This window comes from Salmo salar, chromosome 05, assembly GCF_965601325.2.
Source record: "Salmo salar chromosome 05, fSalSal1, whole genome shotgun sequence".
Taxonomy (NCBI): Eukaryota; Metazoa; Chordata; class Actinopteri; order Salmoniformes; family Salmonidae; genus Salmo; species Salmo salar.
In genome coordinates this window covers 86,879,880-86,900,000 of record NC_138295.1, presented here as the reverse complement: position 1 = coordinate 86,900,000, position 20,121 = coordinate 86,879,880, and the positions used below count along the sequence as shown (strand labels likewise).

The 20,121-nt window shown below is 46.2% G+C and overlaps 1 protein-coding gene across 2 annotated transcripts in view; it reads right to left on the bottom strand.

Annotated features, from left to right (window-relative positions):
• The window catches only part of LOC106591933 (oxysterol-binding protein-related protein 3), a 149,325-nt gene that overhangs the window by 56,408 nt on the left and 72,796 nt on the right, over positions 1-20,121 (bottom strand). For both annotated transcript variants that reach the window (XM_082975837.1, XM_082975838.1), the window contains exons 3-5: positions 7,657-7,773; positions 5,225-5,278; positions 941-1,054 (exon numbers count right to left, since the gene is read on the bottom strand). In XM_082975837.1, coding sequence (XP_082831963.1) covers positions 941-1,054; positions 5,225-5,278; positions 7,657-7,773 — 285 coding nt within the window. The remainder of the gene's footprint in view (positions 1-940; positions 1,055-5,224; positions 5,279-7,656; positions 7,774-20,121) is intronic.

Genomic DNA, 20,121 nt, shown 5'->3' with positions numbered 1-20,121 from the left:
ACAAACTGTTCCTGGATCAGTATTCTCTAAGCGTCTCAGAGTAGGAGTCCTGATCTTGTCCATGTCATTTTAGTCACTATGATCGAAAAGCAAAACTGATCCTAGATCAGCACTCTGAGAAACTTGATACCTACGAGCCCTGGAGTGGAAACTAGACTATTCTGAATAATCTGTGTTGTTAGTGTTGTCCTCTAAACCCCACCCCCAACCTGGGAGCTGCAGGGTGCTGCTGCCTGCTGTTCATGACTCCATCAATCAGTCATCCCCAACCTGGGAGCTGCAGGGGGCTGCTGCCTACTGTTCATGACTCCATCAGTCAGTCACCCCCAACCTGGGAGCTGCAGGGTGCTGCTGCCTGCTGTTCATGACTCCATCAATCAGTCATCCCCCAACCTGGGAGCTGCAGGGGGCTGCTGCCTGCTGTTCATGACTCCATCAATCAGTCATCCCCAACCTGGGAGCTGCAGGGTGCTGCTGCCTGCTGTTCATGACTCCATCAGTCAGTCACCCCCAACCTGGGAGCTGCAGGGTGCTGCTGCCTGCTGTTCCTGACTCCATCAGTCAGTCATCCCCAACCTGGGAGCTGCAGGGTGCTGCTGCCTGCTGTTCATGACTCCATCAATCAGTCATCCCCCAACCTGGGAGCTGCAGGGGGCTGCTGCCTGCTGTTCATGACTCCATCAATCAGTCATCCCCAACCTGGGAGCTGCAGGGGGCTGCTGCCTGCTGTTCATGACTCCATCAATCAGTCATCCCTAACCTAGGAGCTGCAGGGGGCTGCTGCCTGCTGTTCATGACTCCATCAGTCAGTCATCCCCAACCTGGGAGCTGCAGGGTGCTGCTGCCTGCTGTTCATGACTCCATCAGTCAGTCATCCCCAACCTGGGAGCTGCAGGGTGCTGCTGCCTACTGTTCATGACTCCATCAGTCAGTCATATACCTTCAGGTGATAGATGTTTTCCTCTGCATCCAGATCAATGCACTGGGCTGACTTCTTAATGGCCATGACAGAGAGACCCACGTCAATACAACCGTGTAACTTCCCCTTCTCAATCTGAAAGACAGGAACATTAATAACCATGTCAATACAGCCGTGTAACTTCCCCTTCTCAATCTGAAAGACAGGAACATTAATAACCATGTCAATACAGCCGTGTAACTTCCCCTTCTCAATCTGAAAGACAGGAACATTAATAACCATGTCAATACAGCCGTGTAACTTCCCCTTCTCAATCTGAAAGACAGGAACATTAATAACCATGTCAATACAGCCGTGTAACTTCCCCTTCTCAATCTGAAAGACAGGAACATTAATAACCATGTCAATACAGCCGTGTAACTTCCCCTTCTCAATCTGAAAGACAGAAACATTAATAACCATGTCAATACAGCCGTGTAACTTCCCCTTCTCAATCTGAAAGACAGAAACATTAATAACCATGTCAATACAGCCGTGTAACTTCCCCTTCTCAATCTGAAAGACAGAAACATTAATAACCATGTCAATACAGCCGTGTAACTTCCCCTTCTCAATCTGAAAGACAGGAACATTAATAACCATGTCAATACAGCCGTGTAACTTCCCCTTCTCAATCTGAAAGACAGGAACATTAATAACCATGTCAATACAGCCGTGTAACTTCCTCTTCTCAATCTGAAAGACAGGAACATTAATAACCATGTCAATACAGCCGTGTAACTTCCCCTTCTCAATCTGAAAGACAGGAACATTAATAACCATGTCAATACAGCCGTGTAACTTCCCCTTCTCAATCTGAAAGACAGGAACATTAATAACCATGTCAATACAGCCGTGTAACTTCCCCTTCTCAATCTGAAAGACAGGAACATTAATAACCATGTCAATACAGCCGTGTAACTTCCCCTTCTCAATCTGAAAGACAGGAACATTAATAACCATGTCAATACAGCCGTGTAACTTCCCCTTCTCAATCTGAAAGACAGGAACATTAATAACCATGTCAATACAGCCGTGTAACTTCCCCTTCTCAATCTGAAAGACAGAAACATTAATAACCATGTCAATACAGCCGTGTAACTTCCCCTTCTCAATCTGAAAGACAGAAACATTAATAACCATGTCAATACAGCCGTGTAACTTCCCCTTCTCAATCTGAAAGACAGGAACATTAATAACCATGTCAATACAGCCGTGTAACTTCCCCTTCTCAATCTGAAAGACAGGAACATTAATAACCATGTCAATACAGCCGTGTAACTTCCCCTTCTCAATCTGAAAGACAGGAACATTAATAACCATGTCAATACAGCCGTGTAACTTCCCCTTCTCAATCTGAAAGACAGGAACATTAATAACCATGTCAATACAGCCGTGTAACTTCCTCTTCTCAATCTGAAAGACAGGAACATTAATAACCATGTCAATACAGCCGTGTAACTTCCTCTTCTCAATCTGAAAGACAGGAACATTAATAACCATGTCAATACAGCCGTGTAACTTCCTCTTCTCAATCTGAAAGACAGGAACATTAATAACCATGTCAATACAGCCGTGTAACTTCCCCTTCTCAATCTGAAAGACAGGAACATTAATAACCATGTCAATACAGCCGTGTAACTTCCTCTTCTCAATCTGAAAGACAGGAACATTAATAACCATGTCAATACAGCCGTGTAACTTCCCCTTCTCAATCTGAAAGACAGGAACATTAATAACCATGTCAATACAGCCGTGTAACTTCCCCTTCTCAATCTGAAAGACAGGAACATTAATAACCATGTCAATACAGCCGTGTAACTTCCCCTTCTCAATCTGAAAGACAGGAACATTAATAACCATGTCAATACAGCCGTGTAACTTCCCCTTCTCAATCTGAAAGACAGGAACATTAATAACCATGTCAATACAGCCGTGTAACTTCCCCTTCTCAATCTGAAAGACAGGAACATTAATAACCATGTCAATACAGCCGTGTAACTTCCCCTTCTCAATCTGAAAGACAGGAACATTAATAACCATGTCAATACAGCCGTGTAACTTCCCCTTCTCAATCTGAAAGACAGGAACATTAATAACCATGTCAATACAGCCGTGTAACTTCCCCTTCTCAATCTGAAAGACAGGAACATTAATAACCATGTCAATACAGCCGTGTAACTTCCCCTTCTCAATCTGAAAGACAGGAACATTAATAACCATGTCAATACAGCCGTGTAACTTCCTCTTCTCAATCTGAAAGACAGGAACATTAATAACCATGTCAATACAGCCGTGTAACTTCCTTTTCTCAATCTGAAAGACAGGAACATTAATAACCATGTCAATACAGCCGTGTAACTTCCTCTTCTCAATCTGAAAGACAGGAACATTAATAACCATGTCAATACAGCCGTGTAACTTCCCCTTCTCAATCTGAAAGACAGGAACATTAATAACCATGTCAATACAGCCGTGTAACTTCCTCTTCTCAATCTGAAAGACAGGAACATTAATAACCATGTCAATACAGCCGTGTAACTTCCCCTTCTCAATCTGAAAGACAGGAACATTAATAACCATGTCAATACAGCCGTGTAACTTCCCCTTCTCAATCTGAAAGACAGGAACATTAATAACCATGTCAATACAGCCGTGTAACTTCCCCTTCTCAATCTGAAAGACAGGAACATTAATAACCATGTCAATACAGCCGTGTAACTTCCCCTTCTCAATCTGAAAGACAGGAACATTAAGAAGGTCTGAGTAATGGCTGACCGTATAGCAGCAATATTGCTAAAAGAGACAGAAGTCTGCATCCCATATGGCACCGTATTCCATATATCAGGGCTGCCCAACCCTCTTCCTAGAGATCTACCATCTAGTGGGTTTTCAGTCCAACCCTCTTCCTGGAGATCTACCGTCCTGTGGGTTTTCAGTCCAACCCTCTTCCTAGAGATCTACCGTCCTGTGGGTTTTCAGTCCAACCCTCTTCCTAGAGATCTACCGTCCTGTGGGTTTTCAGTCCAACCCTCTTCCTGGAGATCTACCGTCCTGTGGGTTTTCAGTCCAACCCTCTTCCTAGAGATCTACCGTCCTGTGGGTTTTCAGTCCAACCCTCTTCCTAGAGATCTACCGTCCTGTGGGTTTTCAGTCCAACCCTCTTCCTAGAGATCTACCGTCCTGTGGGTTTTCAGTCCAACCCTAATTTAACACACCTGATTCTACTAATTAGCTGCTCAACAGGACCTTAACTAGCTGAATCAGATATGCTAAATTAGGGTTGGACTGAACCTACAGGACAGTAGATCTCCAGGAAGAGGGTTGCCCTGCCCTATATAGTGCACTACTTTTGACCAGGGCAGGGAATAGGGTGCTATTTGGGACACAGTGGTGTCGTATGGTACGCACCACTGAAAGACTGCATGTCTCTGTACAGATACACCGGTTCAACATTGGGACATTATTATTCAGTATGGTCCTGGCAGGTCTTAACTCTTCCTGTACACTGACATTCAGGATGACTTTGACATGTGGGAACATTTGATTTATTGTAACTGCATTAAGCCTCCCACATGACGACAGGTAGCCTAGCACTGCAGGTAGCCTAGCACGGCAGGTAGCTTAGCATGGTAGGTAGCCTAGCACTGCAGGTAGTCTAGCACTGCAGGTATCTTAGCATGGCAGGTAGCCTAGCACTGCAGGTAGTCTAGCACTGCAGGTAGCTTAGCATGGCAGGTAGCCTAGCACTGCAGGTAGTCTAGCACTGCAGGTAGCTTAGCATGGCAGGTAGCCTAGCACTACAGGTAGTCTAGCCCTGCAGGTAGCTTAGCATGGCAGGTAGCCTAGCACTGCAGGTAGTCTAGCACCGTAGGTAGCCTAGCACTGCAGGTAGCCTAGCACTGCAGGTAGCTTAGCATGGCAGGTAGCCTAGCACTGCAGGTAGTCTAGCACTGCAGGTAGTCTAGCACCGTAGTTAGCCTAGCACTGCAGGTAGCCTAGCACTGCAGGTAGCTTAGCATGGCAGGTAGCCTAGCACTGCAGGTAGCTTAGCACGGCAGGTAGTCTAGCATTGGCAGGTAGCCTAGCACTGCAGGTAGCCTGGGCACTGCAGGTCAGGTAGCCTAGCACTGCACCGCAGGTAGCCTAGCAATGCAGGTAGCCTAGCACTGCAGGTAGCCTAGCACTGCAGGTAGCCTAGCAGTTAAGAGGATTGATGAATCTGCCGATGTGCCCTTGAGCGGGGCAGCAGCTCTTTGTACTCACGTCAGCACCACACTTGGCATACTTCAGGATGCCCTTGTCCAAGTAGAAGTATCTCTGTAGAAGATAAAAGAAAAACAAGAGATAGAGATTAAGAGATAGAGAGACAGAGATAGAGACAGAGATGGTGAGATTGAGAGAGAAAGGGAGGGAGAGAGAGAACGAGATAGAGAGATTGAGAGAGAAAGGGAGAGAGAGAGAAGACAAGAGAGGGATGAGCAACACACACGTCATCCTCTGGGCAGTGATTCAACCTCTCTGTGAGGAGCCTGATGGATTCACCCCCTCTGTGTTGTTAATACATTTATTAATATCTGTACTCTCAGACATTTCTCCCTCTCTCTCTCTCTCTCTCTCTCACCCTCCCTCCCTCCCTCTCCCTCCCTCCCTCCCTCCCTCTCTCTCTCCCTCTCTCCCTCTCTCCCTCTCCCCCTCTCTCCCTTTCTCCCTCCCTCTCTCTCTCCCTCCCTCCTTTATAGTGTACTAGTTTTGGCCAGGGCTTGCACTAGGAAATGCACTAGGAAAAAGGGTGTTTATTTGGGACGAACACTCTATGTTTATGAAAACCGGCCTGGCGCCATGCACATCTCGTATATCATTAAAATGGGACTGTTGATACGATAATGAAAACAGTTTCAGAAGCTTTAAGTCCTTATGTCAGTGTATGTCAGTTCAGGAAGAACCCTTTTGAGTTCCATGTAGAAGAACCCTTTGACCTCATTACTGAGGTCATCTGTATCCATCTGTACTGTGATCATCTGCATTCTTCTCTACTGAGGTCATCTGTATCCATCTCTACTGAGGTCATCTGTATCCATCTGTACTGAGGTCATCTGTATCCATCTCTACTGAGATCATCTGTATCCATCTGTATTGAGGTCATCTGTATCCATCTCTACTGAGGTCATCTGTATCCATCTCTACTGAGATCATGTGTATCCATCTCTACTGAGATCATCTGTATCCATCTGTATTGAGGTCATCTGTATCCATCTCTACTGAGGTCATCTGTATCCATCTCTACTGAGATCATGTGTATCCATCTCTACTGAGATCATCTGTATCCATCTCTACTGAGGTCATCTGTATCCATCTCTACTGAGATCATCTGTATCCATCTCTAGTGAGGTCATCTGTATCCATCTCTACTGAGATAATCTGTATCCATCTCTACTGAGGTCATTTGTATCCATCTGTACTGAGGTCATCTGTATCCATCTCTACTTAGGTAATTTGTATCCATCTCTACTGAGGTCATCTGTATCCATCTCTAGTGAGATTATCTGTATCGATCTCTAGTGAGGTCATCTGTATCCATCTCTACTGAGATAATCTGTATCCATCTCTACTGAGGTAATTTGTATCCATCTCTACTGAGGTCATTTGTATCCATCTCTATACTCCTGGTGTCTGGGAGCCCATGTAGGATGCGTCCCAAATTATACCCCATTCCCTACAACCTTGAACAGAGCCCTGGGGGGCAATTTGGGATGCAGATGTAGAGTAGACAGGCAGCAGGTCATCAGCTAATGGAGGAATATCATCTCTTTAAAGAGCTAACCTTTTAGAGAGACAGAGATAGAGAGAGGGAGAGAGAGAGGGAGAGAAAGAGAGAGAGGGAGAGGGAGGGAGAGAGAGAGAGGGAGAGAGAGAGAAAGGGAGAGAGGGAGAGAGAGAGGGAGAGAAAGGGAGAGAGGGAGGGGGAGAGAGAGAGGGAGAGGGAGAGAGGGAGGGAGAGAGAGAGAGGGAGAGGGAGAGGGAGAGAGACAGAGAGAGAGGGAGACAGACAGGGGTGTAGTGAAAGAAATTGACCCCTGGGACATAAGGCTACTGCAAGGGAAGGGGGATGTCATTCATCAAGTGATTCAATTAGCTAACAACACAAAGGAGTGATGTCATTGGGGGAGGGGGGGGGGGGGCAAGGCTGGGAAATGATGTGGGTTGGGGAAGGGACTCATATTGATCACATGCTCTGACACCACTGTTTAACTGGGAAATTCCCCACAAGTTAGTCCCCTTCCCTGGGTGCTGCTGTTTGGTGAGATGACTATCTTGTATCAGAGGTGAGATGACTACCCTGTATCAGAGGTGAGATGACTACCCTGTATCAGAGGTGAGAGACTACCCTGTATCAGAGGTGAGAGACTACCCTGTATCAGAGGTGAGTTGACTACCCTGTATCAGAGGTGAGATGACTACCCTGTATCAGAGGTGAGATGACTACCTTGTATCAGAGGTGAGATGACTACCCTGTATCAGAGGTGAGATGACTTCCTTGTATCAGAGGGCAGTGAAATGCTTACAGTGTGTGTGTATGTGTGTGTGTGTGTGTGTGTGTGTGTGTGTGTGTGTGTGTGTGTGTGTGTGTGTGTGTGTGTGTGTGTGTGTGTGTGTGTGTGTGTGTGTGTGTGTGTGTGGTGAGTTGAGAAGTCTACCTTGTGCCATCCCTTCATCGGCCACTTCCTCCTCTTCAGCATGTATCCATCCTGCTTCTGGGGCTCCTGGACATTACTGTGTCCTCCACGCAGCCCCTCTACAATCTCCCAACTGTCCTGTAGACACACAACAAGGTTACACACAGCCCCTCTACAATCTACCAACTGTCCTGTAAACACACAACAAGGTTACACACAGCCCCTCTACAATCTACCAACTGTCCTGTAGACACACAACAAGGTTACACACAGCCCCTCTACAATCTACCAACTGTCCTGTAGACACACAACAAGGTTACACACAGCCCCTCTACAATCTACCAACTGTCCTGTAAACACACAACAAGGTTACACACAGCCCCTCTACAATCTACCAACTGTCCTGTAAACACACAACAAGGTTACACACAGCCCCTCTACAATCTACCAACTGTCCTGTAGACACACAACAAGGTTACACACAGCCCCTCTACAATCTCCCAACTGTCCTGTAAACACACAACAAGGTTACACACAGCCCCTCTACAATCTACCAACTGTCCTGTAAACACACAACAAGGTTACACACAGCCCCTCTACAATCTACCAACTGTCCTGTAGACACACAACAAGGTTACACACAGCCCCTCTACAATCTCCCAACTGTCCTGTAGACACACAACAAGGTTACACACAGCCCCTCTACAATCTACCAACTGTCCTGTAAACACACAACAAGGTTACACACAGCCCAGCTACAATCTACCAACTGTCCTGTAAACACACAACAAGGTTACACACAGCCCCTCTACAATCTACCAACTGTCCTGTAGACACACAACAAGGTTACACACAGCCCCTCTACAATCTCCCAACTGTCCTGTAAACACACAACAAGGTTACACACAGCCCCTCTACAATCTACCAACTGTCCTGTAAACACACAACAAGGTTACACACAGCCCCTCTACAATCTACCAACTGTCCTGTAGACACACAACAAGGTTACACACAGCCCCTCTACAATCTCCCAACTGTCCTGTAGACACACAACAAGGTTACACACAGCCCCTCTACAATCTACCAACTGTCCTGTAGACACACAACAAGGTTACACACAGCCCCTCTACAATCTACCAACTGTCCTGTAAACACACAACAAGGTTACACACAGCCCCTCTACAATCTACCAACTGTCCTGTAGACACACAACAAGGTTACACACAGCCCCTCTACAATCTACCAACTGTCCTGTAAACACACAACAAGGTTACACACAGCCCCTCTACAATCTACCAACTGTCCTGTAGACACACAACAAGGTTACACACAGCTCCTCTACAATCTACCAACTGTCCTGTAAACACACAACAAGGTTACACACAGCCCCTCTACAATCTACCAACTGTCCTGTAAACACACAACAAGGTTACACACAGCCCCTCTACAATCTACCAACTGTCCTGTAAACACACAACAAGGTTACACACAGCCCCTCTACAATCTACCAACTGTCCTGTAGACACACAACAAGGTTACACACAGCCCCTCTACAATCTCCCAACTGTCCTGTAAACACACAACAAGGTTACACACAGCCCCTCTACAATCTACCAACTGTCCTGTAAACACACAACAAGGTTACACACAGCCCCTCTACAATCTACCAACTGTCCTGTAGACACACAACAAGGTTACACACAGCCCCTCTACAATCTACCAACTGTCCTGTAAACACACAACAAGGTTACACACAGCCCCTCTACAATCTACCAACTGTCCTGTAGACACACAACAAGGTTACACACAGCCCCTCTACAATCTACCAACTGTCCTGTAGACACACAACAAGGTTACACACAGCCCCTCTACAATCTACCAACTGTCCTGTAAACACACAACAAGGTTACACACAGCCCCTCTACAATCTACCAACTGTCCTGTAAACACACAACAAGGTTACACACAGCCCCTCTACAATCTACCAACTGTCCTGTAGACACACAACAAGGTTACACACAGCCCCTCTACAATCTCCCAACTGTCCTGTAAACACACAACAAGGTTACACACAGCCCCTCTACAATCTACCAACTGTCCTGTAAACACACAACAAGGTTACACACAGCCCCTCTACAATCTACCAACTGTCCTGTAGACACACAACAAGGTTACACACAGCCCCTCTACAATCTCCCAACTGTCCTGTAAACACACAACAAGGTTACACACAGCCCAGCTACAATCTACCAACTGTCCTGTAAACACACAACAAGGTTACACACAGCCCCTCTACAATCTACCAACTGTCCTGTAGACACACAACAAGGTTACACACAGCCCCTCTACAATCTCCCAACTGTCCTGTAAACACACAACAAGGTTACACACAGCCCCTCTACAATCTACCAACTGTCCTGTAAACACACAACAAGGTTACACACAGCCCCTCTACAATCTACCAACTGTCCTGTAGACACACAACAAGGTTACACACAGCCCCTCTACAATCTCCCAACTGTCCTGTAGACACACAACAAGGTTACACACAGCCCCTCTACAATCTACCAACTGTCCTGTAGACACACAACAAGGTTACACACAGCCCCTCTACAATCTACCAACTGTCCTGTAAACACACAACAAGGTTACACACAGCCCCTCTACAATCTACCAACTGTCCTGTAGACACACAACAAGGTTACACACAGCCCCTCTACAATCTACCAACTGTCCTGTAAACACACAACAAGGTTACACACAGCCCCTCTACAATCTACCAACTGTCCTGTAGACACACAACAAGGTTACACACAGCTCCTCTACAATCTACCAACTGTCCTGTAAACACACAACAAGGTTACACACAGCCCCTCTACAATCTACCAACTGTCCTGTAAACACACAACAAGGTTACACACAGCCCCTCTACAATCTACCAACTGTCCTGTAAACACACAACAAGGTTACACACAGCCCCTCTACAATCTACCAACTGTCCTGTAGACACACAACAAGGTTACACACAGCCCCTCTACAATCTCCCAACTGTCCTGTAGACACACAACAAGGTTACACACAGCCCCTCTACAATCTACCAACTGTCCTGTAAACACACAACAAGGTTACACACAGCCCCGCTACAATCTACCAACTGTCCTGTAAACACACAACAAGGTTACACACAGCCCCTCTACAATCTACCAACTGTCCTGTAGACACACAACAAGGTTACACACAGCCCCTCTACAATCTCCCAACTGTCCTGTAAACACACAACAAGGTTACACACAGCCCCTCTACAATCTACCAACTGTCCTGTAAACACACAACAAGGTTACACACAGCCCCTCTACAATCTACCAACTGTCCTGTAGACACACAACAAGGTTACACACAGCCCCTCTACAATCTCCCAACTGTCCTGTAGACACACAACAAGGTTACACACAGCCCCTCTACAATCTACCAACTGTCCTGTAGACACACAACAAGGTTACACACAGCCCCTCTACAATCTACCAACTGTCCTGTAAACACACAACAAGGTTACACACAGCCCCTCTACAATCTACCAACTGTCCTGTAGACACACAACAAGGTTACACACAGCCCCTCTACAATCTACCAACTGTCCTGTAAACACACAACAAGGTTACACACAGCCCCTCTACAATCTACCAACTGTCCTGTAGACACACAACAAGGTTACACACAGCTCCTCTACAATCTACCAACTGTCCTGTAAACACACAACAAGGTTACACACAGCCCCTCTACAATCTACCAACTGTCCTGTAAACACACAACAAGGTTACACACAGCCCCTCTACAATCTACCAACTGTCCTGTAAACACACAACAAGGTTACACACAGCCCCTCTACAATCTACCAACTGTCCTGTAGACACACAACAAGGTTACACACAGCCCCTCTACAATCTACCAACTGTCCTGTAGACACACAACAAGGTTACACACAGCCCCTCTACAATCTACCAACTGTCCTGTAAACACACAACAAGGTTACACACAGCCCCTCTACAATCTCCCAACTGTCCTGTAGACACACAACAAGGTTACACACAGCCCCTCTACAATCTACCAACTGTCCTGTAAACACACAACAAGGTTACACACAGCTCCTCTACAATCTACCAACTGTCCTGTAAACACACAACAAGGTTACACACAGCCCCTCTACAATCTCCCAACTGTCCTGTAGACACACAAGGTTACACACAGCCCCTCTACAATCTCCCAACTGTCCTGTAGACACACAACAAGGTTACACACAGCCCCTCTACAATCTCCCAACTGTCCTGTAAACACACAACAAGGTTACACACAGCCCCTCTACAATCTCCCAACAGTCCTGTAGACACACAACAAGGTTACACACAGCCCCTCCACAATCCTGTAGACACACAACAAGGTTACACACAGCCCCTCTACAATCTCCCAACTGTCCTGTAAACACACAACAAGGTTACACACAGCCCCTCTACAATCTACCAACTGTCCTGTAGACACACAACAAGGTTACACACAGCCCCTCTACAATCTACCAACTGTCCTGTAGACACACAACAAGGTTACACACAGCCCCTCTACAATCTACCAACTGTCCTGTAAACACACAACAAGGTTACACACAGCCCCTCTACAATCTACCAACTGTCCTGTAAACACACAACAAGGTTACACACAGCCCCTCTACAATCTACCAACTGTCCTGTAGACACACAACAAGGTTACACACAGCCCCTCTACAATCTACCAACTGTCCTGTAGACACACAACAAGGTTACACACAGCCCCTCTACAATCTACCAACTGTCCTGTAGACACACAACAAGGTTACACACAGCCCCTCTACGATCTACCAACTGTCCTGTAAACACACAACAAGGTTACACACAGCCCCTCTACAATCTCCCAACTGTCCTGTAAACACACAACAAGGTTACACACAGCCCCTCTACAATCTACCAACTGTCCTGTAGACACACAACAAGGTTACACACAGCCCCTCTACAATCTCCCAACTGTCCTGTAGACACACAACAAGGTTACACACAGCCCCTCTACAATCTACCAACTGTCCTGTAGACACACAACAAGGTTACACACAGCCCCTCTACAATCTACCAACTGTCCTGTAAACACACAACAAGGTTACACACAGCCCCTCTACAATCTACCAACTGTCCTGTAGACACACAACAAGGTTACACACAGCTCCTCTACAATCTACCAACTGTCCTGTAAACACACAACAAGGTTACACACAGCCCCTCTACAATCTACCAACTGTCCTGTAAACACACAACAAGGTTACACACAGCCCCTCTACAATCTACCAACTGTCCTGTAAACACACAACAAGGTTACACACAGCCCCTCTACAATCTACCAACTGTCCTGTAGACACACAACAAGGTTACACACAGCCCCTCTACAATCTCCCAACTGTCCTGTAGACACACAACAAGGTTACACACAGCCCCTCTACAATCTACCAACTGTCCTGTAAACACACAACAAGGTTACACACAGCCCCTCTACAATCTACCAACTGTCCTGTAAACACACAACAAGGTTACACACAGCCCCTCTACAATCTACCAACTGTCCTGTAGACACACAACAAGGTTACACACAGCCCCTCTACAATCTCCCAACTGTCCTGTAAACACACAACAAGGTTACACACAGCCCCTCTACAATCTACCAACTGTCCTGTAAACACACAACAAGGTTACACACAGCCCCTCTACAATCTACCAACTGTCCTGTAGACACACAACAAGGTTACACACAGCCCCTCTACAATCTCCCAACTGTCCTGTAGACACACAACAAGGTTACACACAGCCCCTCTACAATCTACCAACTGTCCTGTAGACACACAACAAGGTTACACACAGCCCCTCTACAATCTACCAACTGTCCTGTAAACACACAACAAGGTTACACACAGCCCCTCTACAATCTACCAACTGTCCTGTAGACACACAACAAGGTTACACACAGCCCTTCTACAATCTACCAACTGTCCTGTAAACACACAACAAGGTTACACACAGCCCCTCTACAATCTACCAACTGTCCTGTAGACACACAACAAGGTTACACACAGCTCCTCTACAATCTACCAACTGTCCTGTAAACACACAACAAGGTTACACACAGCCCCTCTACAATCTACCAACTGTCCTGTAAACACACAACAAGGTTACACACAGCCCCTCTACAATCTACCAACTGTCCTTTAAACACACAACAAGGTTACACACAGCCCCTCTACAATCTACCAACTGTCCTGTAGACACACAACAAGGTTACACACAGCCCCTCTACAATCTACCAACTGTCCTGTAGACACACAACAAGGTTACACACAGCCCCTCTACAATCTACCAACTGTCCTGTAAACACACAACAAGGTTACACACAGCCCCTCTACAATCTCCCAACTGTCCTGTAGACACACAACAAGGTTACACACAGCCCCTCTACAATCTACCAACTGTCCTGTAAACACACAACAAGGTTACACACAGCTCCTCTACAATCTACCAACTGTCCTGTAAACACACAACAAGGTTACACACAGCCCCTCTACAATCTCCCAACTGTCCTGTAGACACACAAGGTTACACACAGCCCCTCTACAATCTCCCAACTGTCCTGTAGACACACAACAAGGTTACACACAGCCCCTCTACAATCTCCCAACTGTCCTGTAAACACACAACAAGGTTACACACAGCCCCTCTACAATCTCCCAACAGTCCTGTAGACACACAACAAGGTTACACACAGCCCCTCCACAATCCTGTAGACACACAACAAGGTTACACACAGCCCCTCTACAATCTCCCAACTGTCCTGTAAACACACAACAAGGTTACACACAGCCCCTCTACAATCTACCAACTGTCCTGTAGACACACAACAAGGTTACACACAGCCCCTCTACAATCTACCAACTGTCCTGTAGACACACAACAAGGTTACACACAGCCCCTCTACAATCTACCAACTGTCCTGTAAACACACAACAAGGTTACACACAGCCCCTCTACAATCTACCAACTGTCCTGTAAACACACAACAAGGTTACACACAGCCCCTCTACAATCTACCAACTGTCCTGTAGACACACAACAAGGTTACACACAGCCCCTCTACAATCTACCAACTGTCCTGTAGACACACAACAAGGTTACACACAGCCCCTCTACAATCTACCAACTGTCCTGTAGACACACAACAAGGTTACACACAGCCCCTCTACGATCTACCAACTGTCCTGTAAACACACAACAAGGTTACACACAGCCCCTCTACAATCTCCCAACTGTCCTGTAAACACACAACAAGGTTACACACAGCCCCTCTACAATCTACCAACTGTCCTGTAAACACACAACAAGGTTACACACAGCCCCTCTACAATCTACCAACTGTCCTGTAGACACACAACAAGGTTACACACAGCCCCTCTACAATCTACCAACTGTCCTGTAAACACACAACAAGGTTACACACAGCCCCTCTACAATCTACCAACTGTCCTGTAGACACACAACAAGGTTACACACAGCTCCTCTACAATCTACCAACTGTCCTGTAAACACACAACAAGGTTACACACAGCCCCTCTACAATCTCCCAACTGTCCTGTAAACACACAACAAGGTTACACACAGCCCCTCTACAATCTACCAACTGTCCTGTAAACACACAACAAGGTTACACACAGCCCCTCCACAATCTACCAACTGTCCTGTAAACACACAACAAGGTTACACACAGCCCCTCTACAATCTACCAACTGTCCTGTAAACACACAACAAGTTTACACACAGCCCCTCTACAATCTACCAACTGTCCTGTAAACACACAACAAGGTTACACACAGCCCCTCTACAATCTACCAACTGTCCTGTAGACACACAACAAGGTTACACACAGCCCCTCTACAATCTACCAACTGTCCTGTAGACACACAACAAGGTTACACACAGACCCTCTACAATCTACCAACTGTCCTGTGAACACACAACAAGGTTACACACAGCCCCTCTACAATCTACCAACTGTCCTGTAGACACACAACAAGGTTACACACAGCCCCTCTACAATCTACCAACTGTCCTGTAGACACACAACAAGGTTACACACAGCCCCTCTACAATCTACCAACTGTCCTGTAAACACACAACAAGGGTACACACAGCCCCTCTACAATCTACCAACTGTCCTGTAGACACACAACAAGGTTACACACAGCCCCTCTACAATCTACCAACTGTCCTGTAAACACACAACAAGGTTACACACAGCTCCTCTACAATCTACCAACTGTCCTGTAGACACACAACAAGGTTACACACAGCCCCTCTACAATCTCCCAACTGTCCTGTAAACACACAACAAGGTTACACACAGCCCCTCTACAATCTACCAACTGTCCTGTAGACACACAACAAGGTTACACACAGCCCCTCTACAATCTACCAACTGTCCTGTAAACACACAACAATGTTACACACAGCCCCTCCACAATCTACCAACTGTCCTGTAGACACACAACAAGGTTACACACAGCCCCTCCACAATCTACCAACTGTCCTGTAAACACACAACAAGGTTACACACAGCTCCTCTACAATCTACCAACTGTCCTGTAAACACACAACAAGGTTACACACAGCTCCTCTACAATCTACCAACTGTCCTGTAGACACACAACAAGGTTACACACAGCCCCTCCACAATCTACCAACTGTCCTGTAGACACACAACAAGGTTACACACAGCCCCTCTACAATCTACCAACTGTCCTGTAAACACACAACAAGGTTACACACAGCCCCTCTACAATCTACCAACTGTCCTGTAAACACACAACAAGGTTACACACAGCCCCTCTACAATCTACCAACTGTCCTGTAAACACACAACAAGGTTACACACAGCCCCTCTACAATCTACCAACTGTCCTGTAAACACACAACAAGGTTACACACAGCCCCTCTACAATCTACCAACTGTCCTGTAGACACACAACAAGGTTACACACAGCTCCTCTACAATCTACCAACTGTCCTGTAAACACACAACAAGGTTACACACAGCCCCTCTACAATCTCCCAACTGTCCTGTAGACACACAACAAGGTTACACACAGCCCCTCTACAATCTACCAACTGTCCTGTAGACACACAACAAGGTTACACACAGCCCCTCTACAATCTACCAACTGTCCTGTAAACACACAACAAGGTTACACACAGCCCCTCTACAATCTACCAACTGTCCTGTAGACACACAACAAGGTTACACACAGCCCCTCTACAATCTACCAACTGTCCTGTAAACACACAACAAGGTTACACACAGCCCCTCTACAATCTACCAACTGTCCTGTAGACACACAACAAGGTTACACACAGCTCCTCTACAATCTACCAACTGTCCTGTAAACACACAACAAGGTTACACACAGCCCCTCTACAATCTACCAACTGTCCTGTAGACACACAACAAGGTTACACACAGCTCCTCTACAATCTACCAACTGTCCTGTAAACACACAACAAGGTTACACACAGCCCCTCTACAATCTACCAACTGTCCTGTAAACACACACAAGGTTACACACAGCCCCTCTACAATCTACCAACTGTCCTGTAGACACACAACAAGGTTACACACAGCCCCTCTACAATCCACCAACTGTCCTGTAGACACACAACAAGGTTACACACAGCCCCTCTACAATCTACCAACTGTCCTGTAAACACACACAAGGTTACACACAGCCCCTCTACAATCTACCAACTGTCCTGTAGACACACAACAAGGTTACACACAGCCCCTCTACAATCTACCAACTGTCCTGTAGACACACAACAAGGTTACACACAGCCCCTCTACAATCTCCCAACTGTCCTGTAAACACACAACAAGGTTACACACAGCCCCTCTACAATCTCCCAACTGTCCTGTAGACACACAACAAGGTTACACACAGCCCCTCTACAATCTACCAACTGTCCTGTAGACACACAACAAGGTTACACACAGCCCCTCTACAATCTACCAACTGTCCTGTAGACACACAACAAGGTTACACACAGCCCCTCTACAATCTACCAACTGTCCTGTAGACACACAACAAGGTTACACACAGCCCCTCTACAATCTACCAACTGTCCTGTAGACACACAACAAGGTTACACACAGCCCCTCTAGAATCTACCAACTGTCCTGTAAACACACAACAAGGTTACACACAGCCCCTCTACAATCTACCAACTGTCCTGTAGACACACAACAAGGTTACACACAGCCCCTCTACAATCTACCAACTGTCCTGTAGACACACAACAAGGTTACACACAGCCCCTCTACAATCTACCAACTGTCCTGTAAACACACAACAAGGTTACACACAGCCCCTCCACAATCTACCAACTGTCCTGTAAACACACAACAAGGTTACACACAGCCCCTCTACAATCTATCAACTGTCCTGTAAACACACAACAAGGTTACACACAGCCCCTCTACAATCTACCAACTGTCCTGTAAACACACAACAAGGTTACACACAGCCCCTCTAGAATCTACCAACTGTCCTGTAAACACACAACAAGGTTACACACAGCCCCTCTACAATCTACCAACTGTCCTGTAAACACACAACAAGGTTACACACAGCTCCTCTACAATCTACCAACTGTCCTGTAAACACACAACAAGGGTAGATTATTTTGTTTATATACTGTCTGTGTCCCATATGGCATCCTATTCCCTATATAATGCACTAATTTTCAACTAGGGCCCATAGGTATCTGGTCAAATGTAGTACACTACTAGGAAATAGGATGCCATTTGGGACAAAGCCCTAGTATAAACTGACTAGCCAGTTTACAATAGTGTTTAATAAACAGACTGTTCCGTTTCCCACAGAGACCAGTCAGAATGTCAGGAAGGGGTGGTGACCTCTGTAAGAGAGAGAGAGAGAGAAAGAGATGAGGAAGAGAGAGCGAGAGAGAGAGAGATGAGAGAGCGAGAGAGAGAGAGACATATGAGGAAGATAGAGCAAGAGAGAGAGAGAGAGAGAGAGAGAGACATATGAGGAAGATAGAGCGAGAGAGAGAGAGCGAGAGAGAGAGAGATAGAGAGAGAGAAAGAGAGATGAGGGAGAGAGAGAGATGAGAGAGCGAGATAGAGAGATGAGAGAGAGAGAGAGAGAGAGAGAGAGAGAGAGAGAGATGCAGAGAGCTGTGGGTTGGCAGCGCACTACATTGCTGCCTGCCATAAGTTGAGGGACAGTGTCTGACAGATCAACCTGCACATGTCCTCTACTGTATGCGTATTGTTATTGTTCAATGTATGGTTATTTTGACCCTTGGTTATTGTTGTTACTGTTGTCCCGTTGACAATTTTGATTCTTATTATTTTCATATTGTAAATATCCAAAGTAAGCTTTGGCAATATGTACATTGTTACGTCATGCCAATAAAGCAAATTGAATTGAATTGAATTGAATTGAATTGAGAGAGAGATGAGGAAGAGGGGGAGAGAGAGATGAGCAAGAGGGGGAGAGATATGAGGAAGAGAGAGACAGTGAGAGAGAGAGAGAGAGAGAGAGAGTGAGAGAGACAGCAGGAGACAGACGAGATAGGAGTGGTTGTTTGAGTTTCTGTCTCTCTCTCTCTCTCAAGTGCTGATCACAACAGTAGTTAAGCACGCACCCTCATCACACACACACACACACACACACACACACACACACCACACACACACGTGCAGTTCATTGTGTAATATACCGATGGTCCCTAACTAGCTCCATAGGGATATCCAAAGTGAAACCACATTTACCACCGGCATTACAATCGGGGCGCGTGCAGCTGCACTCCGAATTGCTGAGTACTTGTGTGCTGCCAGCTGTGGGCATGTGGTCAGGTTTGAAATAAACCCAACCTTCATTTACGTTGTGACATACTCAAGTACAAAACTCAATTTTGGACGAGACTGACTTTATGACAAAAATTATCCTAAAGTAGTTATACAATGTAATCAATTCTGACTGCAGAATAAACGTTTCTGACAAATACTGATACCACATAAGTAGTTTTTTAGGGGAAGGAGGTCTCTTTAAGGGAGAGAGGGCTCTTTAAGGGAGGGAGGGAGGTCTTTAAGGGAGGGAGGGAGGTCTTTAAGGGAGGGAGGGAGGTCTTTAAGGGAGGGAGGGAGGTCTTTAAGGGAGGGAGGGAGGTCTTTAAGGGAGGGAGGTCTTTAAGGGAGAGAGGGCTCTTTAAGGGAGGGAGGGAGGTCTTTAAGGGAGAGAGGGCTCTTTAAGGGAGGGAAGGAGGTCTTTAAGGGAGGGAAGTCTTTAAGGGAGAGAGGGCTATATAAGGGAGAGAGGGAAGTCTTTAAGGGAGGGAGGGCTATATAAGGGAG